The sequence below is a fragment of the Papaver somniferum genome, chromosome 1 (assembly GCF_003573695.1).
Source record: "Papaver somniferum cultivar HN1 chromosome 1, ASM357369v1, whole genome shotgun sequence".
Classification (NCBI taxonomy): Eukaryota; Viridiplantae; Streptophyta; class Magnoliopsida; order Ranunculales; family Papaveraceae; genus Papaver; species Papaver somniferum.
Genome location: NC_039358.1, coordinates 222,410,214 through 222,435,225, shown reverse-complemented (window position 1 = coordinate 222,435,225; position 25,012 = coordinate 222,410,214). Strand labels below are relative to the sequence as shown.

The following is a 25,012-nucleotide window of genomic DNA, read 5'->3' as shown; positions in this document are numbered from 1 at the left end:
ACCAAAAAAGTCAAATTTGATTTACTAGTCAATCTGGTTGATTATCCTGTGGGCTATCAATAATAAAAGTGTGGGCTATGTTTAATAAAAGCCTTGTTTTTTGGTGTAGGTGTAGTACGATCCCGTGGTGCAACAGTGTCCAACAAGGTTACTTACCTACCCAGTACCCACTACTAGATTTTTCTGATACTGTGCATAGTGGTGTCTCGGAATCAGCAATGGGTCCTCGGAATCAGCAATGGGTCCCATAGGGTTATATCTCCCCGGATTTTTTCGGAAGATTTTTGTGGTGTAGATAGAATTATTGTCATTTTTCTGCAAATGATCCAACGGTCAATGGGATAAACTGTTAATTAACCCACAACATGTGACAAGATATATGGTCTCGAAAAGAAACTAAAAAGAGAGGGAATGATAAATTTCTCGGTGCTTATAATACGTTTGGATGTATATTTAAAAGTTACTTTTTGATTTTTGGAGGTTTAAAAATCAGAAATCAGTTTGACAATAATTATTCAGAACGATTTTTAAAAGCAGAAAAATCAACTTTTTGTGAAGCAAAATAGTTCTGATTCTGACTTCTACTTCGTGAAAGCAGAAGTCATAAACATATTTGTATCCAAATGTGCCTTTAGTATATTGTTAGAAGAGAATTTTCCTATCTTTAGGTTGTTGAGTAATGCTATTAGTAAGGATTTGAGTACTTCCAAAAGGTCTTGTTCCTGAACAACGATTTAGTGTCTTACTCCCTTACTGATCTAGTCTTTAGTTAAGTTACTTGATTTGTACCATAAAGATAGGAAAATTCTCTTCTAACGATATACCATAAACCACTTTAGTCAAAATCTTAAAATAGCATGACACATAAGATCTAAGACCTTTTCCGCCCAATTTTCATCCCAAATACAAGTGTCAAGGTCATAGAAAAAAGATGACATCACCTTTTGTCTCTATATTTATATAAAAAATGCAAAATAAGACCTTGTGGATTCATTTTATTTTTATCATCTAGTAAATGACCCACAACCAAAAGATGTAAACAAAAAACCTCCACATAGGATGACCTTGACCCCTAGCATTGGAGATACTCTTATTTTCTGGGATTCGGTACTTAAGATATATATCTTATCTGTTGTGATTTTTAAATATTGCAAGGGTTCGTTGACTAAAGTGGTTTATGGTCAAAAGGTTGAGATTCTTCATCAATTTCTTATGCAATTTCTTTCCAGTATTTTCTCAATCCCATAGCAGAAGCTCTTCACATAAAAGGAGTCTACATCAAGTTCAGTAAATTTTCAGTTAGCAACAAAATCACTCAGTAGCAGCATTGAAAGGCCCGTTGACTCCGGCACCGGTTCACATACAGCAGCAACAAGATACTCAGAAACACGGATACAAGTAGTTACAATGACAACAATGTTAACAAGATCGATCTAGAAGATGTTCCATTCCGACACCCAGATCGATTCAGCCAAATAATAACTGATTTAGATTATACTTGTTACCTGTGCTAGCTACTGTTACTTTGATAAAATCATTAACAAATGGATGGATTTATGGTTCCTGTTACACATATGTCACCATCACTATAATTTATTAAATAGAAAAAAACTTGAGAAATGATATTATTCCAAACATCTCTGTTGTATGTAAATTTGTTGTATGTTTTGAATGTATTACTTGTGATCCAATTAAAACCATCTAAGCTTTCCTTGTTATCTTGTAATTACTAATTGGTTAGGAATGGTAGGAATTGTCTCTCGGAATAGGGCATGGGACTATGATATTAAGTGGTTTGAAGGTTCTTGTTGTCTGTTTGAATTCTTGAAATCTCTGAAATTGTTGAAATTCCCGAATAAATCATGTAATTAGTCCAAATTACGAATTAGAGTGTTGTGATCAATATATTTGAGTCTTACTTCTTTTCTGAAAGGAAAAAAAAAGTCTTGTTGAGTAATAATGTGACCTAGAATGAGTTATTTATTGATTAAAAATATTTGACCTAGCAAAAAAAAAATATTGATTTAAAAAAAAAAGAGGGGAAAAACAAGCGCCTAACCTCCCATGAGGGAAAAATTATAAAAGACACGAAAAAACTTGTGACAAAACCCATAAACGTTTTCCATTCTGCTTTACCAACTGAGCTTGACGCGCTTGTTGTAGGTTGAATAATGTACTCCATCGATGTACTACTATTTTATATAATCCATTTAATGAAAAGTTTGCAAGAATGAGTTTACATGATGAATTTCTTTCTCCAACCACCTAAACGATATTTAGGACAATATCATGATTTTTTTGCTTAAGAATTTTAATTAAACAGTTTCCACCAACATCTGACTACTCTAAACTCCCTATAGCTTGAGTTCATGTATTGTTTTTAAATTCAGAAAGAAATCTGTAACTGAAGTTAGATTGTATATAAACTTGGGAAGAAAAACTTTACCTGATGCTTGAAGCTAACTAATAATCATGAAAACTTCACCATCACATATCTTGTGTGTAACATACATTTCCAACTAATCTAGATGAAAGAGCTAGCTAGTGTTTTCTTATGTACAACTTTGCATAACATTTCTTGTTAAGGATCGAGCAAGAGAGAGGAGAGCATAAACGCGCGGAAGCAATAGACTACATTGATAATAATTCGGTATGTCAACTTTCATGGCTCAACAGCTTATTTATATTGTTCACAAACTTGACGACCACTCAAGGTACTTTCCTAACTAAGATCAAACTCTAAACATAGACACTTTCCTAATATAACTCTCACAACTTAATGTGCATATCTCCTAAATATAGACTCTCATATATTATCTCCTAATACTCTCCCTCAAGATGGAGCATGTAGATCACGAATGCCCATCTTGGACAAAAGAAATTTAACTTCAGTTTTCTTCTTTTTTTTTCAACACTTTTGTGAAAAAAATCTTCAGATCGTAGTTTAAGGACGTTTCGGTCCCCTTCGTAGTTTAAGGACATTTCGGTCCCATCTTCTTAGTTTAGGGACATTTCGGTCCTCTTTGTAGTTTAAAGACATTTCGGTCCCATCTTCATAGTTTTAGGACATCTCGGTCCCCTTCGGAAGTTTTAGGACATTACGGTCCCCTTCGTAGTTTAAGGACATTTCGGTCCTCTTCGTAGTTTAGGGACATTACGGTCCAATCTTCGTAGTTTAAGGACGTTTCGGTCCTCTTTGTAGTGTAAGGACGTTTCGGTCCCATCTTTGTAGTTTAAGGACATTACGGTCCCCTTCTTTGGTAGAATACTTCTTTTACTCTTGGTTTCTTGGTTTCTTCGATAGAATACTTTGTGTACTCTCTCGACAACTCATAGGATTTTAACCTACTATTGTTGTTCTTTTTCTCATCATCTTTTGGTGATTGTTTTTTTTTCTTTTTTTTTTCTCTTCACAACATGAATGTTGTTTCTTCTTTTCTTGTTCCAGTCACGCTTTTGTTGCGAAACCTTCACACTTTTTTTTTCTTTTTTTTTTTAAATTCTCTCACAATCTTTCTCTTGTTATGCTTCTGCCACAAGCAATAACTAATACAAAGTCTACCACACTTTGTGAGACTTCCAAGTTTCTGCCACAAACTTTCACACTACTTCGCTGTTATAAAACTTTTCGTCACGCTTACTATCACAAACTGTGACTATTCATCTATAACAACCTTTAGTTACGCTTCTGTAACTGTTCTTCTCTTCTGTAACAATAATTCTTTTTTTCTTTTTTATTTTTATTTTTTACGGACCTGGAGTACCAACTCCATCAGCTAACACGTCTTCATTGCCATCTCCCGTCGTCGTCACTACTGCCATGTACCATCGAATCTCCACTGCTCAACAACTAAGCTCCGTATGCAGTAACAAGTAATTTTCTGTTAGCACAACACAGATCTCACCAATGCCTTCTCCTTCAACAACGTACTCAACGACAGCGAAACCTTTTTCGAACCATTAGTTGCTTCATCTTCCATCACCGAGTACCACAAAACACCAGCAGATCAACATCACTGCCATAGTTCCATCACCGTCACTTAAACCTCAGCAGTTACCACCAGTCGGTAAAGAAAGCAACATGTTCCTCTCGCCTGAAAACTCTTGAACGGAATCTTCTCGTTAGACCCTAAACCAGTACCATCAACTTGTTGTAACCAACTTCATTCTTCATCAGCACAACTTGGTTCTCTTCAAAGAATTATAATAGCAGTCAACAGCTCGTGCTTCAACCTAGCACAAAGCTCGTCTGCCATCACCAGATCGCAATCAACAGCAACGAGAATCACAAACTGCTACAACAGCTTAACTCTCGAATCCCAGCTTGATTTCGGATTTCCTGCAGCATCACCTTCGTTACAGGCTCAGTGTATTAAACTTCTTCTTTTCAGCATCTCTTCTCAAACCTTAGGGTTGGAATCTCACGTACTGGACTTTTTTTTTATTATTATTTAACTTCTTCTTTTAAAACTCTCGAATCCCGGTGAAGAGTCACCAACGCAGCACAAACAAAATCAAACGGAAATTCTTTACCACCGAACATCTTCTAACTCTTTCTCTCCTCTCTCCCTCTCACCTTGCTCTGATACCATGTTAAGGATCGAGCAAGAGAGAGGAGAGCATAAACGCGCGGAAGCAATAGACTACATTGATAATAATTCGGTATGTCAACTTTCATGGATCAACAGCCTATTTATATTGTTCACAAACTTGACGACCACTCAAGGTACTTTCCTAACTAAGATCAAACTCTAAACATAGACACTTTCCTAATATAACTCTCACAACTTAATGTGCATATCTCCTAAATATAGACTCTCATATATTATCTCATAATATTTCTTGCATCTACTTTCTTCTTGCATGCATTCCTTCTCAGTGCACTTGTTTAACAAATCGGTCAAGCATGTATTGCGATGTATTCAGTGCGTGCATGTTGGTTCAGTGAACTCCTTCCCTGTTCTAGCTTACTGCTTAGGTGCGCATGTCTTGGCCATGCATGAATTGAAAATTTAAAGAACCCATGTCGCGGAAATCATACCTGTGTTGTTTACTTATACAGTTCTACTTTATTTTATATTTATCAATCTAAATGATCGGCAAACTCTCTGAATCTTAAAATTTGCCTCATGAGAACTTTGCTGCTTAACTTTGAACTCCCATGGTATTGTAAAAAGAGTAGGATGATAATAGCAAAACTGAAAAGTAGTATCCCGGAGATGAAGAAAGGTACAATTAATACCCTTTATTTCCATACTCAATCTGGTTTTGCGATTCCATTCCAATTCTATAAACGCGTGCATTTTGTTTTGAAAATGAAACATACTGTAACATATTTAAAATCAATAGTTTGAACAGAGTTTTCTAATACGTAACTGAACTGCTTGTATTTGAGTTTTTCTAAAACCTAGTTTGTTGAGGCCTTTCTACCAAGTTTTATTTTCTTTGCTCGTCCAAAATCCTCTCCTCTCATTTTCTTTCCTCCCCCATAGAGAAATTTTTTAAGGCTTCCATAAAGAAACCTGTTAAGGCGTTCTCCAAGGCTTCCGTAAAGAAACATGTTAAGGCCTTCTCCTTAGCCCATTTTGTTCCCAGAAACCATGCGATATTCCAACATTGGTATTACTAGAGATCCAAGCTGCAATGCCATTAACTCTTGATGATTCCCTTAAAGGATTAAGTCTGTTTGTTTATTCGTTTAATGAAATAATACTATGTTAATCTCTTTGGGATTATAGACTTTAAACAGTTTCCACCAACATCCTAACTTCCCAACAAGACCAGCCTATGTTCAATTCAAGACTTTGTTTCTTACTCAATTTAACTGAAGTTAAAATAAATCTCAATATCGGGTAAGAGCAAGATAACATATTTCTGTGAACCTAACTAAAAATCATGAAACATCCAATCAAACAAAAATGTGCAATGTATGATCCAATTTTTTGTTCTTTTACCATCTACTTCCTACTAAGTGCTAAGTAAGGATGTTCAATCATTCATTTACTGGTAAAACCTGAAGTAACCAAAATTTCCTCACACCCAACAAAATGTGGTACGGGGTTCACGAACACAAACTTAGCGTTTAAATACAACTCATATATAATCATATATAAATGTATAAATAATACATGTACAAGACCCAGCTAAGCTTCTTTTTTTTTCTTTTTCAAAGCATTAACTAAGCTAACTAAAAGAGCTTGTGTTTTCTTATTTACAACTACTCCGTAAAAAATATAAAATAATTAGAAAAAAAAAGATTAGAAACCAGCAAGCATGTTTTATGATGCACTGTGCAATCACATTGAACTATTTATATTGCATCCTAACATGCTAAGATAACTTGTCCATGTACTGAAGATATGAATACCTCTCATCAGGGGGCGGAGCCAAAAATTGTGGGATGGGGTGAAAAGTTTGCTACGAGGTGCAAAAAATTTCTTAAAGGCACAAAAATGCAAAAAAAGGCTCACATGTAATAAAAAAAAAAGAATTCTAATTGGACCTAAAATAGGCTTTGGAGCCAGCTGGGCAGGGGTGTAAGTGCACACCTTGCACTGGGTTGGCTCAGCCCCTGCCTCTCATTGATCCTTAGTTGTTTTCTTCTGCAGTTCTATTTCATTTCATGGTTTTCTGTCGTCTTTGTTGGTTTGAAAGATTATAAATAAGGGTACTCAAGGTATAACCTTCAAAAAAAAAAAAAATAGTTGTCAATGACCAATTGAAAAGAGTTCATTTAATCGCCATTCTTAGATGATTGAAATTTCTTTTCTTGTTGTTATACAACATGTTATTGCGCTCCCTCTAGATAGTCCACCGAATTGCAAACGGCAGAATTCCCCATATTTTGTTTATCATATTGTTATTCTTCTTGTTAGACCATTCCAAGATATCATATTTTATGCTTTCTGTAAACATCCATTTAACTCAAAAACTATCTAAGACATATTGCAATATTTCTCTAGCCTCCAAGCAACATAAAAAAAAATGATTTGTGTCATGTTCAGCATTACAAAATAAGCAAAGTACTACAATTGACCTTACATGCTTTTAGGAGGAAATCTAAAGTTGGAGCTCCTCTGTGACACAAACATCAAACCAAAAGAGATACTTTCACATGTATTTTGGGATTCCAGGTCTGTTTATAAGGAAAAGCCAAGAAGTCATCTGCATCTAGTGAAGCGTAACAGTTAGCCAAATGGGAATTCGTTGCGGGATTCCACTTCCTCGCGTCACCAACCAGTAACAAAACCTTCCAGCAACTGAAGCAAAATAACCACATCACCTATCTCGTGTTCACTTTGATTTCGTTTAAAGTTAAAATTCCAAACTCCTTGATCGGATATCATATCTTTAACATATGAGTTTTTGAATCTAGACGACTCTAAATGGTCCAGAGATAAGGTAGTGAGAAGGGTGTCCTATGAAGACAAATCATACATGAGAAATTCGGAGGCAATTTCATTTCCTTTTTCACAAATAATTTATCTGAAGTAATTGGTCATAGTTTGTGGGATGAAATTCTTAAATCCGGAACTTATTAAGGATTATAATCCTAAATAAAGGCACTAATATTCTCTTCTGGCATGACAAATGGGCTTCCTCCCAAGTTAAGGATGAACAAGATAACCGAATTTGTGTGCACCCAACTGACAATCATGGCAACTCCTAGAGGTGTAAATTGGGTTGTGCCAGCACGAGCACAGCCCAGCCCAGTACGCTAAAATCTGAGCCCAGCCCAGCACAACACGTGGCTTAGCCCAGTATGGCACAGCACGTTAGTTTCGTGGGTTGTGCTGGGTTAGTCTAATCGGCACAATAACACAGCACAGCACGCGGCACGGATAAGCATGTGGTCCAGCCCAGCACAACACGTTAAGAAAGCACGTCATAGCACGCACAAGTACACCATCTAACAAGGCATAATACATCACATTTTGTGTATATTTCACAAAAGAGTCACTGTTCTAGCTTGTTTTTTACATTTTATGCTGGCTTATTTCTATAACAACACATGTAATACCTAAATATTTGGAAAATATATTTCAATATCGTTGTTATGATGTCGTTACTTATATTTGACTAGAACATCACTTTATATGACAATGATCCAATTTTACATTTGATGGGATATTTTTTTTTTATTGAATAACTTGTTAATTTTACTTGAAATAATTTCAAATGATATGTTATCTATTTAGATTCTCGTAATAATGTCCGACTTAATGTATACCATTAAGTGATTTCAAATTGTTTATAATACGTGTGCCAGCACGGCACAACACGTTTATTCATGTGTTGTGCCCGTGGGTTGTGCTGTGCCTAGCTTTTGACTAGTAAAGCACAACACGGCACATCACGTTTAAATCGTTGGCACAACACAGCACGGTACATGGCACGCGAAGCACGCGACTTCGTGTGCTGGGTTGTGTCGGACCGGCACGTTTTACACCTCTGAAAGGCATAATAGCAATAAATTTTGCAAAGCCAAGTAAATTGTGAAAAGAAAGTTTTCCTAGCTTGTTGATTAATACAACTCAGTGAGTCACTTATTGGTTAACTAAAAATCTCACCAAAAATCAAGGAGGACAAGCACCTAACCTCCGAATAGGAAAAAGAAAAAATTAAGTAAAAACAAGAAAGATTTACTCACCAATAAATGTTTACGTGTTCCTGGTCTTAACTAACTGATCTAGACGGGCTTGTTGTATGTCGAGTTATATGTTCCCTCGGTATACTACTACTTAGTGTCATCCATACCATTAAAAACGGCAAAGAGATGGTTTACATAATGAATTTCTTACTCCGACCACATTCATTAAATTTACGACGATAAAATGATTGTTAAACTCAAGTATTTTAAACAGTTTCCACCACATCTGCAAACTCCCTAGGTTAACTTGGCACATTTTTTTAATTCTCAAAGAAATCTGTAACCGAAGCAGAAGACAGATTATAATACAGGAATTGCGTGTGTAAACCTAACTTATGATTATTATGAACTTGGGGAAGAAAAAAAATCGTAGTGTGTGTGAACCTAACTAATGATCATGCAAACTTTATCACCACATATCAATTGTGTGCATAGAAAACAAACACAAAGACTAGGAATTGCGTGTGACGTGCATTATCCGGTTAAAAGAGCTACACCTTGTTTGTTGGATCTGACTAGGTGTCTGACTCAGACTTTGGATTGTTTTCATTTCATGAACCTCCATGGTCTTGCAAAAAGTATGGGATAGTAATAACAATACTGAAAAGCAGTATCCAGCAAAATGGATAAAGACACTCTTCATTTTCAGACTCTATCAGTGTTGTAATTCCATTCCAATTCTATAAAGGCTTGGACTCTCTATGAGACAGTCTGAGAGAGAAACCTCTGAATCTTGTTCAAGGCGTGAATTTTCTTAGACAAATGCATGCACAGAGTATTAAAAGTCGCTACCAACTTTTTATCAGGTTTAGTATCCTTCAAACATGTCAGCAGATTTTTCGTAACCCAAAAAAAAAAATGAATCTCACGAGCTAGAGTGCTTAGTGGAGCTTGAATGAAGATTCAAATAGAAAGATTAATCTGCATTTTTGGAATTAGAATTCCATTGATCAGGATTTAAAACAATACCTCTTTCAACCGCCTTATTTTCCATTTCTTTCTATTATGTTTCTGTATTATGTATTCATCTGAAGATATCATCATCAACCAATCTAGCAAGATCAAGTGAATGTTTAGGACGTAAGAACTGAGAGTTTGTTTCTGTGCTCAATGATATCATACCATGTTAAGCTTTTCGGGCATACAGATCCAAACAGTTTCCACCAACATCCCAACAAGCGCAACTTGATGTTTAACTCTGTCTTTTTTGCATACTCAAATTTGAACCTTTCTTGTTTTCTTCGGCAGTTCTACTTCATTTCGTGGTTCTCTGTTGATCTGAGAGATTGACAGGACAAACCTTACTGAACTTGGAAATTTTACCCCTTGGGGGAACTTCTGTGTTCAGATTTGCACTCCCATGGTCTTGTAAAATGCGTAAGCCAGTAGTAATGGAACAGAAAAGCAATATACAGGGAAGTGAAGAAATGGGTTCATTTCATAGGCCTTTGACATAGCTCTACAACTCTGCAAGAAACATCGGATTAAAAATGTGATGGTTAGCCTGAAGTAAAAGCAATTTTATGTGTTTCTTCATAATCATCAGCATAAATTTGGTGCCACAAATATTTAGTTAATGCTAATTTTATCAAGAGAGTACACAAGGGGAAGAAAAGATAAAGAGAAAGAGCAATAGTAAAGATGAGAAGTTTTACCTTCCAATGCTTCCAGCAAATAATCAAGCAAAATATGACCAGAAGTATTCTCACCCAGGTCCTACCGCGGAGCAGCTTCAATCTTCTACTGTTCTGGTAATCATTCTTTACATGTCGCTTTGGCACTCTAACATAATCATCTTCTTTCTTAGCTGATTGAGACAAGTAATGCTCCCGATATACTGTTCTTTCAGTAGCCAATGCCCATATGACCAAAACAGTGGGCAAAACAACGAAAACAAGGTGAGGAATAACAATCACCATGATATCCGGAAAACCAATATGTACTTGTTTATCAACTGTCCAACCTTTGTAGGTCATGGATCCCTTATCCCCATCCACAGTTAAAACTTGTCCAAAAAACCATGGGAAGAATACCAAATATATCAAATAAACCACAATACTACACCAAACAGATGAAATCCTAGATAATTCTGTTAGAAGCCATAGAAGGCCACTTGAGAATCCTTTCTCCACACTGAAACTCTTAAACGAGTAATTTTTCTTCGAGAATGTCAGGAGAGCTCTTGAAAAAAGAAGTATGGAAAAGAGAGAGAAAAGAATTGACCAAAGAATTGGATGATAAAGAGAAGCCCATTGGCAACCCATCACAAGAAACTCCTTCCACGTCCACCTGATCTTCAAAGTAACTCCATTAATCGAAAATGGTCTTATTTCACTAAGAACTGATCCACCCATAGTGTCAACTGCTTCTATCTGCAACCAGTATCGATCAGGAGAACCATCCTCAAAGGCTCTCCAATTCCATGGAACAGCATAGAGATTTCCTGTAGTGGAGTTCTCCTCAAGCTTTCTCATTGTTGCATCCAACACCATATCAAGCTTTCCAGGACTTGAATCATAAATCTTTGCGGTAACTGAAACAATCGCAAATCTTGAGAATACTAAAGCTCTTATGGATTCGTAAAACAACGGATCCTTGGTCTGACAGTAGTAATCGTGGAGAGACGAAGTTGTTAGCATGTAGCGTGAATCAAGAGGAAAAGTAGGAAGTATGATTGTCTTCTCAGATTCTGACTTATTCAACTTGATGTCTACAAATGAGACCAGACCTGAATCAATAGCCAAGATTCGCATGACTCTGCTTTTTCTCCAATCTCCCATTTCCCACTCCCAGAATTCTTTAACAGATGATTCTCCATTAGAACAATTAACATTGTCTGTGTTACTTTCATAAGTATTCTGGTGGACGTTTGGTTGGAAATACTTCTCCAGTGATAAAAAGTTATGTCCAGATTGATGATGTCGCTTCAAATTACCAAACATTGTATGAAGATGCCCACACAGGTAGGATGATAAAGAATGCTTCAGGAATACATCTTTCAGTGTCTTCCCAGAATCTGTGGCGGCTGAGAATGAGAGCGGAAAGTGACCAAAGGAAACTTTAGTAACTGGTGTGGTAGGTTGAGAATCCCATTGCGCGAGTTCGTCATCCAAGTCAGCTAGTAGTTTATCAGATGGATGTCCAAATAGATTCGTCGGACCACGTAAACCAACTCTCATTGTGCTATCAATTCCAACAAACATATGCCTCCGTCCCCCACTCTACATATTGCAGGACATGCTATCAAGTTGAAGTGAAATAACAATAATTCTATAAGAAGCAAGCAATTCAAGGAAGCAATCTAATAAGTTAAAGTTACAAACTCTACAAAGAAAACACACATCTTTATAACCACGGGAGATCCGAAATATAATTCTAAGGATTATCTCAATGAGTTCTTTTTCCCTTTCTTTTCATTATTTCCAACCATAATTAAATTTGGTGTTTAACATATAAGGTCACTTGCAAAATTTGAAGTATCTTAAGTTCTCAGTCACTTTAATGAATTTTCTCAATTAGTTAGCAGAGACTGGTCTACCATTTTCTCCGTTGGAGTTTTACGAAAACTTATTGAAATGACAGGACGATCTTACCTCCAAAGAGAGGTGAGACCAATTCATTTACAATGGAACTAAACAAGTTATATAGTTTTCACCTTGAAGTGGGTTTTTGGAGTACTTAGCTAGATGAATTATCTTATATGAAGGATTCATGAACCGTACCAAGATAACTTGATAAATGTGAAATATATTAGAAAACCTATTCCATTGAAGGTTGCACTTAGCATCCTTAAGTATACCAAGATGCAAATAACAAACTGGTTCAATATTGCAGAACCATTATTCGATTTTACTTGCAATACAGTTGAACGCTTGCTAGTTTGCGAAAGTCAATATTGTCCACCAGCCCCTGTAATTTCAAATGCTCCACGGAAACTATTACCACTAATCTACCATTACAACCTTAAGCATTCTCTACATAGTATGCTAAAGGGCTACCAACATTGTGCACCAGCCCCGCAATTCCAAATGCTCCACAGAAACTATAACCAGTACTCTACCATTACAACCATTTTCTTCATACGCATCATGCTAATATTCATAATATACTCTAAGCACAACATAACATGCAAATTCAACCAACATTAAGCAATAAGCAGCAGAATGACACTCACCTGTAGTGTAACACTATGAACATGGCCTTTCCTTCCCAATCTCCCATTAATACTATACTTGGAAAAGTAATCCAATTCCCCACCAACTTCTGGCACACCAAAATTATCATGGTTACCTCTTAAATCATAAAACCTTTCCCTGTCAATGCCACTCCTTTTAATAACTTCCTCAGTCACTTGTTCATATTCTTTCCACTCTTCTTCATTTTGATTCATTGCTAGTAAATCTTTGCTCTTCCCATCTATTCAAACAAACCAAATAAAAGGGTCAAATTTTCACCAAAAAAACCATAAATTTGCCTAGAAAAATCATGAATTTGATTGTAATTATTACCTGTAAGATCACCAGTGATAAGAACTAGAGATGGGTGGATGATAGAAAGAGCTGGACCAATTAATTCTTTGAATTCAATAGCTCTTTCAGGATTATGGACACTGAAGTGAAGATCAGATAATTGAACAACCCAGATTACTGAATCTGTTGTTCCTGCTTTTGAATCAACGATAATATTTGTTCTTGAATTGGGTTCTGAGAACACTGTAACAATGGGTATTGATAATAATAAGAAGCAGTGGAGAAGGAGATAGAGAAGACCCATTCTGTGTTTGTTTGATTTCTTCCTCACAGAGACATTTTTGGGAGTTTTAGGGAGAGAAATAGAAGAGAGGGGTTGGTTTAAGAGTCTCTTTCAATTTGCGTACTTAACTAGTCTTTTGGATTCGTTACAGACCGTCGATCACATCGACATCTAGTTAGTTAATCGGGCGGTGATTTACCAAGGGTTGACCATAGACCACCGACTATTGACTGGTGGTGGTTCCGTAGCCACTAGCCACCGTGCTAAAGTTGAATGAGTAATAACCAGAACCATGTAGGACGAGGCATGTATCCAAAATTCAGGGTTGTATAGCGCACGGCTCTCGTTTTTGCCAAAGCGAGAGCCAAAACGATAATTCCGCCATCTTACATGTTGTTTGGTTGCCCAGCCATTGTTCATGTTCATTAGGTTCGTTTCAGTCCTACGTCCAGGTTTATACCTATGGAAGTTCGGTTACTAAAATTTCGGTTCATGGGCCGGTTCAGCCTGATGTAGACTGAATTTTTCAGTTGAATTTTTTTCAAGCAACCTTTTTTTCTTGCATTTTTCCTTCCATATATTCATAATTTCATACGGATAACATAACTAACTAATCCTATTCAAATTGTTTTAAAATTAACTTAAATTCTTACCAAGAAACGATTCAAATGAATCATACACGATCCGTAAGTCTTTTCGAACTTCAAAGTTCAAGGTTAAAAAAAGTAGAAAACACATAATATTACCTGGACTTCCTTAAGGCTGCAACGAGAAATGACTCTAAATAAACTTCAAGGATCCAAAACCTCTGGCATTAACTCTACAACAACCAACAAGAAATGAATTTTACGTTAAATTCTGTATTTTATTTTAACAACTTTGAATTGATGACTTGAACTTGATGCATCCATCTTAAAATATCAAACCGACTTGATCAGAGGATTTAACAATAGAGCCTTACACAAGTATAATTTACTAAATTCATATATATAAAGCCTTACACAACATACATAAGACCATTTGACAAGACATTCACTAAAATTACAAGACTGTGTTAGAAGAAACAACATATGAAATCCATGGTATACAAATACCATAGGACCTGAAAATTTGAAATCATCTAAGAAGTCAAAACCCCAAATACAAGGCGATACTACTCACACTATAACCACATGATTCAAAGCATTTTTGTTTGTTGTTCACTTTCAAAGCAATGAGAGGGTTATGATACTCAAAACTTAATTATATAAGAAGAAGAACACATGAAGATGTGAAGCTGGGATAACGCAAACCGCAAAAGTGTTTATTTGTCAAACTCAAACCACATAAGGATTGTGATACTCAAAACATAAAACTCAGATCAAACTCAATCTATGTATCTGTTAAGAAGCGTTTGATATTATATATGAGATGCATAACACAAACCACAGAATACTAATACCATTATTTTGCACAAGATATGAAGATACTAATACATGATAATCAAAAGGAGACATGTAAAAAATACGGATAAACTTCACGTCATTTTTAAAAATAATTCATGCAAAAGTCATAAAGCATGATCAAATTGTAATAGAAGTTTGAGAAGGAAGGTAACTAAAACTTAATAGTGAAATGTTAACGTCGAAAGCTTGGTACTGAGAAAGAAATGTGATCAGATAGTAACCTAATTTTTCAAGAGAGGAAATCTACATAATAATTCTACAAAATAAAAAACTTTTTTTATTATTTTTACTTAAAAGTCATAACTTTTGTTGACTTGAGCTGTGGATTTTATTCTTGCAGCCGATGATCCTAATCTAGACGGTGAGGATGATGATTTTGAGACACTGGTACCACTACTGCTGGTATCACATTGACAGAGCTCATCATACTAGGGGCTGATCGGAAATGAACTAACTATGATGATTATGAGTTAGACATCAATTGATGAACTCAACCACCGCCCGGTATTTTCCTGTTTATATAAAATATGACTTGAATCTAGGGTCTTCGCCACTCGGTTTTGTCGGTACGATTCAATCGGGAATAAGACTAGAACTGGTACATGTCCCGTGATCTGTTGGTTCTGCCTTTTGGAACAATTACATAGACTGTTGAACTCGATCTGATCGAATCTTTTTAAAAATAAAGAAAAAATATAATCAGGAAACAAAGGGAAAAAAATATTACAGACTATAGAGTATGAAGTATAAACTTTATTAAGGAATTTAACTTTGCATCAAAAAATTATCTTATTTCAAAAGGATTGAAGGATAAACAAGAATTATATTAACACTTTCGTTTCTTGATTAACGTAGATTCTTTATGATTTTGAAAATAGTTCTTTTAAAAGGAATGAAGAATAAACAAAAAGGATATTAACACATTTATTTCCTGATGAATATTCTTTAATATTTTGAAGAAAAAAATGAAGAGAAAATAGGAGAACTTATACTAATTAGTGATTAGTCGGATTAGCTGTAAGGAAAGATAAGAATTTATTTTTGTTTGCAAGGAATGAATTGTCAGTGATGGTTAATTGGATTAGCTGTTATTTTTTATTTGAAATACATAGACATGTATGATTGATAAACTCATATATTCCGATAAAAGTGATTTTACATTCTATTTCTTAAAAGAGAACAACATAAAAGTAAATCATAAATGTAATTATAAAAGTATTTTGATTATATATATCAATATTCTACATTCAACAATTTCAATTCAATCAATATTCGACATTCAAAAAATAGGAACTTTGTTATCCATTTCTTTCATTTCTTAACATAGGATAGAGATTTCGACAGGCAAAAGTCAAAAACTATAAGCGAAATGGATACTTGGATATGAGAACTTGATACTGATTAATTAGTGAAATGAAATCCGGAATCAAGTGTTTCTTGCTTCAAATGAACGAAATGGAGACTTGGATAGGAGAAATTGAGACCTGAATATGCTAGCAATATTGTTGGAGAACAGTAATAATCTAAGAAGTATGATATCTTTGAGAAGGGAAATCATTATGCTGTGATTTTCTGAAGATGATGAAGAACAAGAGACAAAGAAAAATATCTGCAGATGATGAAGATGATTTGGGACAAAGAAAAATATTGTTACTAAGAATTGAATCAAACCCTCCATAAATCATGGAGACGATTAAGAACAAGAGATTTGAGAGCCGGTTGGTAAGGAGATACTTTATCCCCAAATAAAACATTAGTCGTTGCACATAGTTTCATGTCATTATGAAAGCTCTAAAATTAAGATCTGATGATCATTTTTAGGATTGAGATTTGAGATATGCCTTTAACTGTGAAAAGAGCTTAGTACGTAATAAACAACTTATGACAACCCTCCAGAGAGACTACAAGGGGTATTGTAAAACCCCTGGAAAATGGAAAGGGTTTAGTTCTCCTCCAAAAAATAGTATACCTCTCACCAAGTCTCGGATCCCCTTCTTTGTACCTCTATTTATAGCATCTTTTCTCTCTACTATGATTGAGATGTGCCTTTACCAAAACGCCACCCCTTGTTTATCAAGGCAGTTTGACCCTTTGACCAAACCTCTTTGACTTGTTCAAATACTTCACAATGACGAGTAATTTCAGCGTTGTATACTCTTTTAGTGCATTATTACGAGACTCATGGGTATAATTACTATTGTACCCTTCTCATGATTTTGGGGTATCTACAGGTGCCTTCTTACTCAAGTTACATCTTTATTATTCTTTGCTTGACAGCTCGATCTCAAGTGATATTGCTTTCCTGCAGTGTCTAGACAGTAAAATCCCTACAGTCGATTTTATGGAACAAATATAGCTACTCCTTAGATTGAATGTCATCTCTATTAATCATTTTCTTACAATTTATAAAAATGTCAATCAAGGCAAATAGGTCTAAGACGTCAGTGCAACATAATTTTCATGGAAATTTAACCTGGCAAAAGTTAGAAAAAACAATGAGAAATTTACATTTTTCCCAATCTGAGACCAAAAGCCGGCGGTTGGCAAAAGAACAAACAATTTGAGCATGGGACATTGGGACATAAAGACAGCAAAAAAGAAAATGTTCTTGCCGACTGCCGAGTAACGGTACAAATCGCACACAATGGCAGGGCCACCGAAAGTCTAAAGGGAAGGCCATGAGAGCATATATATATAGCTGAGCAAGCAGCAATGCGCTCTAAACGGATGTTTTAGATGCTGAATCCTCCATTATTCTTATTGTGCTCTAAACAAAAATCATCAAGAACACAAAAACTTAACATCTAAAAATATTCCAATGAATTAAAATTAATGCACTGACTAAAATTAAACCAAGAAATTTAAAACAATCAAATGAATTTAATTATCAAACAGATCCATAATTAAGAAAATTAAGATTAAAAGGGAATAATAAAATTGCATTTTCCACCCCTCTTCCAAACCTTAATTTTCTCTCCTCCTCCTCCCTCCCCTCATTAAATGATTTCACTCATTTTTTTTTCCCTCCAAAATTATTTACATTTCCTACAAACCCATTAATTAATTTGTTGTTTTGGTTGGATGATAATCAACTCAAAGCAGCAAATCCACCACCTCTCATCATCTGCTTAAACTCTTTATAATTAACCATACCATCACCATCCACATCAACTTTCCTTATCATCCTCCTACAATCTTCAACAGTCCTCCCCTGTTTAAGTCCCAACGACGATAACACCGAACGCAACTCCTCCACGGTTATAAAACCGTCGCCGTTCTGATCAAAGACATTAAACGCTTCTCTCATATCCTCTTCCTCATCTCTCTCGTCCATTATCGTTTGATATAAGGCGCCGAACTCATCGATATCGACACACCCGTCGCCGTTTATATCGATCTTTTCGATCATCTGAGTTAAATCTTTGTCTGGTATGAATATACCGAGATTCTCTAACGAATCGTTTAGTTCCTTTTTAGTGATTCTTCCGTCTCCGTTGCGGTCGAACATTTGGAATACCCGTTTTAGTTCAACGGGATCCATTGCTACGTCTTTCTCAATCGTGAATGAGTTGGAAGACACTGCCAAAGGCGGCGCGGATTCTGAATCCGTAGAACACGATGAAGAATGAACAATGGGTGTAGGAAATGCAGCACTAATGGGTTGTTGTTCTTGATGTGCAGAATTCGTAATATTAGGACAAGAAAACAAAGAGGAGGAGAGAAATGATTTGAGCTTGTTGGGGAAAAAATAGAGAAGATATGAATTAAGAAGGTTGAAGAAAATAGAAAATCTCAAGAAAACCGTTGGCATTGGAAGGTGAATATTGAGGATGTTGTTGTTTGGTTGAGAAATTCTTGGGTTACTTTTTTATGATTATATAGGACATTCTTTTTTTAGGGTATACCCTACTAAAAATGTAAGAGTGCCGTTGGCAATTATGATGAAATTCTGCCGTTATTTATACTTTTTTTAAGGGCTGTTTTTATCTTTTTCTTTGTGCTTTTCTAAGAATAAACGCGTTTATGATTACGGCCAACGGGGTTGTTTTAGTTTATTAATTTCTTTTTACGTGTGAATCACTAATATTAGTATACCTAATCTTATGTGCTTACCAGCTCTTCTTATGTTGGTCATCGTGCTCATGCATAAACACGCCTTGAAAGGAACTTGTTACTTGATTTTGAAAATCTTAGTCATATGTAATTTGATAATATTTCTACTTTTGGTAGTATTGTTGGAAAATCACATATTTCTGGTAAGGCGGGTAAAATTCTTCACAAATTTGAACTTGTGACCAAGTATGAAAATCAGATTTCTGGTCTGCTAGACTAACATAGTCTAGCGAAATATGCTGATAAAAACACTTGGTTAGAAGTATTGTTGTTCTGAATCTCATATTTGAAATGAGTGTATGTAAAGTATCCTCGAGGTTTTTGAGATCTCGGAGAAAACCCTCTTGTGCTTGACCATGTCACCATGCCAAAGATATTTTGTGTTGATTTTTTGGAATATTTTAAGATGATAGTGTCATTAGGTTGGAGAAAAACATTGAGCAAAAACATTTGGTAACGGATCTAATGGAAAGAGACGTTGGGAACGTAATCAAGATTCGGGGAAGAAGACAAAGACGGTCGGATTAGGTGACATTTTATCCCCTCAATGGCTATCACGCGTTAATTTTTGTCGGATGGGATGATGTAAGATCTAGAAACAAGTGTTTGCAAGTTATTCCCAATTATTTTAGCAAATATTTTCAATGGAAAGTTATTACTAGTTCTGTCGGTTTGAAATTTGTCGCCGGGACATGGGACGGCCGGCTAGACGGCTTTTAAATAATTGTTCAACATATTCAAGAATGCCGGAAGTATTACAGCACACAAGGAATCATCTGACTTAAAGGCATGGGGAGTGTTTTTCTCGGTCCATTTGATAGGACTTCTGTTTGTCTTAACATTTTCTTCTTTCAGCTTAATCCGTTTGTCAAAATCTTTACCAATATTACGTGACAGACACACTTATTACGTTTTTAGAAGTCGTCATCAAATTGCTTACAGTTTCTAGCTCGCAGGAATCAATCCTAATGCTCATGATGACGCTAGTGTAAACTCCCAAATTTAGTCGACTATTGCCGGTAAGTTAGCAAGAAGTTTACAGATATCTCAACTACGCTCATAGTCCTCGTCACCTAATGTCCAACTATTAAGTAGTAGGTATGCAGTAGAAATTGCCAAATTGGAGACTATAATCATTCAACAATTTTGATCTACAAGTCCAAAATAATCATTGGTGTGTTACGGACTGCTGAATTCACTGGAATGTCAAGCTGGTACCAAATTTTGTGCTTAATTTGTCTCAGTCTTTACCTACATGAGGCGAGGCTCACGAGCTAGACTATAGTACAAACTCTAATTTAAATGACCATTGCTGTTTAAAAGGATCCACAGCGATGCTCAAAAATACGTGTCACCTGAGAGGTGGAATCAAAGACTAACCATCCAACAATTATGATCATTATGATCTAAAAGCCCAGTATAACTAAAACTGACTGAAGCGTGAGGAGAAAATTATTAATTGACCGAGATTGAGTTGCGTACACTACGAAACGAGTTTCCACTCATTAGCCAAACCATAGCTTTCGGCTATAGCCAAGAGGTGTGCCATACCCTTGTTGGCTATAAAGTAGCTAAAGCCAAGAGAAACCAAGAACCGTAGGGCTTGGCCTTACAAGTGATGGCCATTAAATCATTAATGAAATGAAGATTTAGAAGCCCTAAAATCTTCAAAATCACCAAGGAGATAGCAAAAATGATTCCAAACTTTCCGGGAGGAATGGCCTTCATCCACATATTTATCTCCTTTTTTTTTTACCTTAATTATACAAGCAGGAACTACGTATTTCTCATCCATATTTCATAAACAAGTTGATCAGAATTTAAAGAATAAATCAGGTTGTATTACAAGATCACATAAAATTGATTGAAACAAATGAGATGCTGAAACCGTTGAACAAAACATCTGTTTTACGTAGCTCCTGAAAATCCAAGCTGATGTTCTACGTATTAAGACCTTCGCACCTTATACTACAAGCTGATGTACAAGTAGATTTATCAAGATAAAAGAATAAAAATGTAGCGTGCATATGTACAAGTGATAGCAGGGCAATGAAGAAAATCCAACTTAAGTGAGAAACCCAACTGCCCAACCTCTTTCCCGCAACAAGCTGAACTCCAAGTTAAATTTAAGACCCTATGACTCCCACTCGGCATCAGTGAACATTTTTGGTAATGTTCAGGAAAAATTGGGGGATCTCCAGTTAACGGTTGAGCTGCAAAAGAAAACCACATTCTACAATTCCAATTGCACTAAGATTTAAGGATGTATGTGGAGTTTCCCGGATAACATGGTACTGAAAACCCATGAATCAGAATGGCCACAGATTAGATATCGCAACCCAAGCCATTATCTAAAGAAGAACCAATGTCAATCTTCCCGAATTGGTAATGGGTGCAGTTTTCATAATTAAATAGAACTTCATGAAAATAATAGTGCTCAGACAGCCAAGGGTGTGTCGTCAAATTAGGGTGAAGAGCCCCAATCAGAGACTCTAGTCCACAATAGTGTCATCACCGCAAGCCATCATATCTCAAGAAGAACAATATTTAAACCATGCAATTTTTAATAATTAATGAAAACAGGTAAAACATATTACTCTCTTTGAAACCTAGAAATTGCAATAGAGCAAAAAAGCTCAGACAGCCAAGGGTTTGTCGTCAAACTAGGGTGAAGAGCCCCAATCAGAAACTCTAGTCCACAATAGTGTCATCACCGCTTTGAAAACCAAAATCTCACACAATATGAAAGTAAAAACAAACCATAAACATCATTTGAATGAATTCAACAAAAAAAATTGCTCAGAGAGTAGCATTGGTTTAATCAAAGACAAAGTCTCAGATGTCCAGACATAGTTATAAAGGAGCTTACTTCATCATTGCAAGGTACTTAAATCAAAGAATCTTTGAAAAAACTAAATTGAGAACAATCGATTTTCAGAATCATGTTGTAGATTAAAAACCCTCAGAAAAATTCCACAAGTGGAGATTACAGACATGTCAACATGGCATCATTTCAGACCGCCCGTCTGCTTTTTCTCATCATAGAGATTTATTAATCCATTAAAGATTCCAATAACAATCATTAAAGAAATCAAGGCTACTAGAGTTGATTACAAACAACACACTAAAACCCCCTGTGAAATAGGACAACCCCTTGTAGCAAAACAAATCATGAAAAGTTGAGTACATAAAACTATTGAAATTCCGAAACTTTGATTCACTTTCAAGGCATCAGAAAGTAAGTTTGAGATGTTTGTATTCAACACAATTGAAATTCAGTGTGTAGGATAAGAATTATTCATCACTTGCCTTTTCTAAAGATCTTAAAAGAGCACAATTATTAGAAAAACGGGATCAAAAAACGGGATCAATAATATGCAATTAACAAAAAAATCATGATTTCTGCTAAACATAACACATGAAAATGAAACAATGGCATCAGGTAATAAGCGGAGATTTGAGTCCACATAATATTTCAGGGTTAAGCAAAAAACTGTGTTTACATCATTTGCCATTCTCAAATCTCAAAAAACAAGGAAACAAGGCAACATATGATGGGAAAATATAATGAAATTTAAGTCGGACCATTTGACTCTGGAAGCAAATAGAAATAGTTTCTGCAGCGAGCTGGTAAGCCAACCTATATTTATGCATCAGTTATATCTTCTAAATGCCATGAATATAACATTAGAAGTAGGTAAACAGATGCAATACTTCCTTCGAGCTAATAATAAGAAAAAAGAACAAAATTTCAAAATTAATTTGATTTGTCTAACTCAAAAAACCAATATCTAATAAGAAAAAAGAACAAAATTTCAAATTTAATTCAATTTGTCTAACTCAAAAAACCAATATCATGTGTAAGCTCAACTCTTCTAACCTGCTAGAAAACTCCTCCAGAGGAAAAAATGCAATGCTCACACTCAGCTAGGAGAGGAGATAACAGTTGGGTAAGAAATCTTAAATTAGGAAATCATCCAGGAACAATAAAGATTAGCCACATGAAAAGTATCGACATAGCTGTCTGTAAGAGAGATCAGATGGTAGTGCATGTTAAATAGTCATCATTCTTATACAGCATAGATGGGTAACAAATCTTCATTTCTCTCAAAACCATAACACAGCATCAATTTATGTGCGTAACAAAAATATGTGAGACAAAATATAAAAAATTGTAAAATATCTTTCATAGAAAAAGGACAAGTGGTTTAATTTGAATCAGACAAGATTGTAGTCAATCACCATCTAGCATCATTGATGCATGTAAGACTGGGGCGACAATACCTATCATCATATTCAAGTCAAAATTGATTAGGATAACATCGCAAGATCATACAAACAAATCAAAATCAACTAAACAAGATCATAATACCATATTTAATTCACTGTAGCATACATATGTTTTCACTAAGAGCAATCAGATAACTTTGAAGACCATTAGGTTTGTAGATGATTCAACATAAATTTCAGATACATAATCACATCATTTTGCTCGGCTTTAAAAGGCAAAATTGGAAGATGCAAAAGGTCTGGAGACTTGAGCACTATAGTCTTCATAACCAAACTTCACGCGATAACAAACAAAAACTAAATACATTAGTGAATACTGAATAGTGTTATGTAAGCAGGGATTAAGTAACAAGTGGACAACAATTTTCTGAATCTCCTGTGTCGCAAGACCTGTTTAATCGTTCTCAATTTTTGAGATCAAAACGAGACACTCAGCTATAATTAGTCAGAGCATCAGATACCTCAGGCAATAACTAAAAGCATAGAGACAGAATAAAAAAGTGTAGGGTACATATGTACAGGTGATAGCAGTGGATATGAACTTCACCCTCCAACGAGAGTACACTTATATATACTAGACTTGTAACCGTGTCAAACACTATATTAAGTTTAAACACTTGACTAAGCCTAGAATAACCAAACAAAATGTGAGAGTCCACAGGAAGCAGATGTGAGCATTAGCATTACCGTAACATTCTTGCCTACTCTAATCCACCGTCAATTGGTTAATGAATATCTAAATTCAGTGTCCAAAAAAAAATCAGAGAAAAACAAATTGCAAAGACTAAATTAAGGAATACATAAGAGTAAAGCAACAAATAATGAGCATCAGTTTTAAAAAGCTCGAATATTTTATAACTTCATAATAATCAGAACTAATAATATTTCTTTCATCATCTGCTCATCAATCAAACCCTAAATCTTAGAAAAAAACCAAATTCTATCACTATCAACTATGAATCGCAATCAAATCTAAGAATGTATGTTTACCAAACATGTTATCGATGAGATTACAAAATCTCACAGAATAATCAAACACGAATAGGAAATTCCGTTTAGCAAACGTAGAAATTGCCTCATAACATTCGAATAAAATCAGATTTTATACCGGTTTTGGGACAGAGTGCGTTTGCAACATTAAAATCCAACCACAGAAAACCAAACCCTAAAAATTTAATGACAAATCAAGATATTTTATGTTTATGAGATGATTGAACTGAGATGTATCAGTATTTAAAGGGCCTAAAGAATCATATGAGAATCAAAATAGGCGAGTGATACTGATTTATTTTTGCAAGTTCCTGTAAAAGGTATAATCGATTGAATCGTAGATTTTTTTCAAGATCCAAACAAGAAGCTGACTTGCACACACAATCGATTATAATTAAACACACAACAAACAGAGAAAAGAAGCATAAATCCTACAGAAACAACTGAAATCATAGAATCTGATGCAAAATACAAAAGAAAATGATAGCTAGGGTTTACAGAGATACCGCTGAGAACACCGAGAGCAGAAGGTAGTGATGAATAAGGAGGTGTAGATTTTTGCTTTATAGGGTCTCAGATTAGGTTAGGTCTGACTCTGAGGATGTTAGCAGTTGAAATGGGCCTTGTAATGCACACAATTTGGGCCCGAATCAAATCCGATGAGGACTTTGCGTGATGGTTCGTGTCATGATAACTTTCACAACCATTGCTGATAGGAGTGAGCAAATAGTCTGGAATCGTGGATTTCACCCCTAACTGTCCGTAAAATTGC

General features: G+C 35.4%; 2 protein-coding genes and 9 non-coding genes across 11 annotated transcripts; all 11 read right to left on the bottom strand.

Annotated features, from left to right (window-relative positions):
• Positions 1–9,399: 9,399 nt before the first annotated feature.
• Positions 9,400–13,511, bottom strand: LOC113316826 (putative metallophosphoesterase At3g03305). Its single transcript, XM_026564975.1, has 4 exons — positions 13,159–13,511; positions 12,825–13,066; positions 10,306–11,871; positions 9,400–10,117 (listed from the first exon to the last, which is right to left on the bottom strand). Exons 1-4 carry the CDS (start codon positions 13,421–13,423, stop codon positions 9,995–9,997), a joined length of 2,196 nt encoding a protein of 731 aa, XP_026420760.1. The 5' UTR covers positions 13,424–13,511; the 3' UTR covers positions 9,400–9,994.
• Positions 13,512–17,670: 4,159 nt separating this feature from the next.
• LOC113337332 (calmodulin-like protein 3) lies at positions 17,671–18,710 on the bottom strand. The gene has a single exon (XM_026583033.1). The coding sequence runs from the start codon at positions 18,656–18,658 to the stop codon at positions 17,936–17,938; it is 723 nt and encodes a 240-aa protein (XP_026438818.1). The 5' UTR covers positions 18,659–18,710; the 3' UTR covers positions 17,671–17,935.
• Positions 18,711–21,221: 2,511 nt separating this feature from the next.
• LOC113342344 lies at positions 21,222–21,347 on the bottom strand. Its single transcript, XR_003356617.1, has one exon. It is a non-coding gene; the product is annotated as a small nucleolar RNA snoR80 (small nucleolar RNA).
• Positions 21,348–21,391: 44 nt separating this feature from the next.
• LOC113342104 lies at positions 21,392–21,484 on the bottom strand. Its single transcript, XR_003356408.1, has one exon. It is a non-coding gene; the product is annotated as a small nucleolar RNA Z157/R69/R10 (small nucleolar RNA).
• A 104-nt stretch (positions 21,485–21,588) lies between these two features.
• Positions 21,589–21,683, bottom strand: LOC113342100. The gene has a single exon (XR_003356404.1). It is a non-coding gene; the product is annotated as a small nucleolar RNA Z157/R69/R10 (small nucleolar RNA).
• Positions 21,684–22,184: 501 nt separating this feature from the next.
• Positions 22,185–22,273, bottom strand: LOC113342033. The gene has a single exon (XR_003356346.1). It is a non-coding gene; the product is annotated as a small nucleolar RNA R16 (small nucleolar RNA).
• Positions 22,274–22,391: 118 nt separating this feature from the next.
• Positions 22,392–22,476, bottom strand: LOC113342023. The gene has a single exon (XR_003356331.1). It is a non-coding gene; the product is annotated as a small nucleolar RNA R16 (small nucleolar RNA).
• Positions 22,477–22,990: 514 nt separating this feature from the next.
• Positions 22,991–23,069, bottom strand: LOC113341867. Its single transcript, XR_003356193.1, has one exon. It is a non-coding gene; the product is annotated as a small nucleolar RNA Z195/SNORD33/SNORD32 family (small nucleolar RNA).
• Positions 23,070–23,175: 106 nt separating this feature from the next.
• LOC113342386 lies at positions 23,176–23,258 on the bottom strand. Its single transcript, XR_003356638.1, has one exon. It is a non-coding gene; the product is annotated as a small nucleolar RNA U31b (small nucleolar RNA).
• A 114-nt stretch (positions 23,259–23,372) lies between these two features.
• Positions 23,373–23,453, bottom strand: LOC113341993. The gene has a single exon (XR_003356325.1). It is a non-coding gene; the product is annotated as a small nucleolar RNA R160 (small nucleolar RNA).
• A 619-nt stretch (positions 23,454–24,072) lies between these two features.
• On the bottom strand, positions 24,073–24,153 carry LOC113341334. Its single transcript, XR_003355900.1, has one exon. It is a non-coding gene; the product is annotated as a small nucleolar RNA SNORD36 (small nucleolar RNA).
• Between the last annotated feature and the right edge of the window lie 859 nt (positions 24,154–25,012).

Coding starts and splice junctions, on each gene's coding strand:
- LOC113337332 (XM_026583033.1), bottom strand. CDS start 18,658: ATGCCAACGGTTTTCTTGAGATTTTCTATTTTCTTCAACCTTCTTAAT.
- LOC113316826 (XM_026564975.1), bottom strand. CDS start 13,423: ATGGGTCTTCTCTATCTCCTTCTCCACTGCTTCTTATTATTATCAATA. Junction 13,067..13,158: donor TATCACTGGTGATCTTACAG/GTAATAATTACA, acceptor TTGTTTGAATAG/ATGGGAAGAGCAAAGATTTA. Junction 11,872..12,824: donor TTCATAGTGTTACACTACAG/GTGAGTGTCATT, acceptor TGCAATATGTAG/AGTGGGGGACGGAGGCATAT.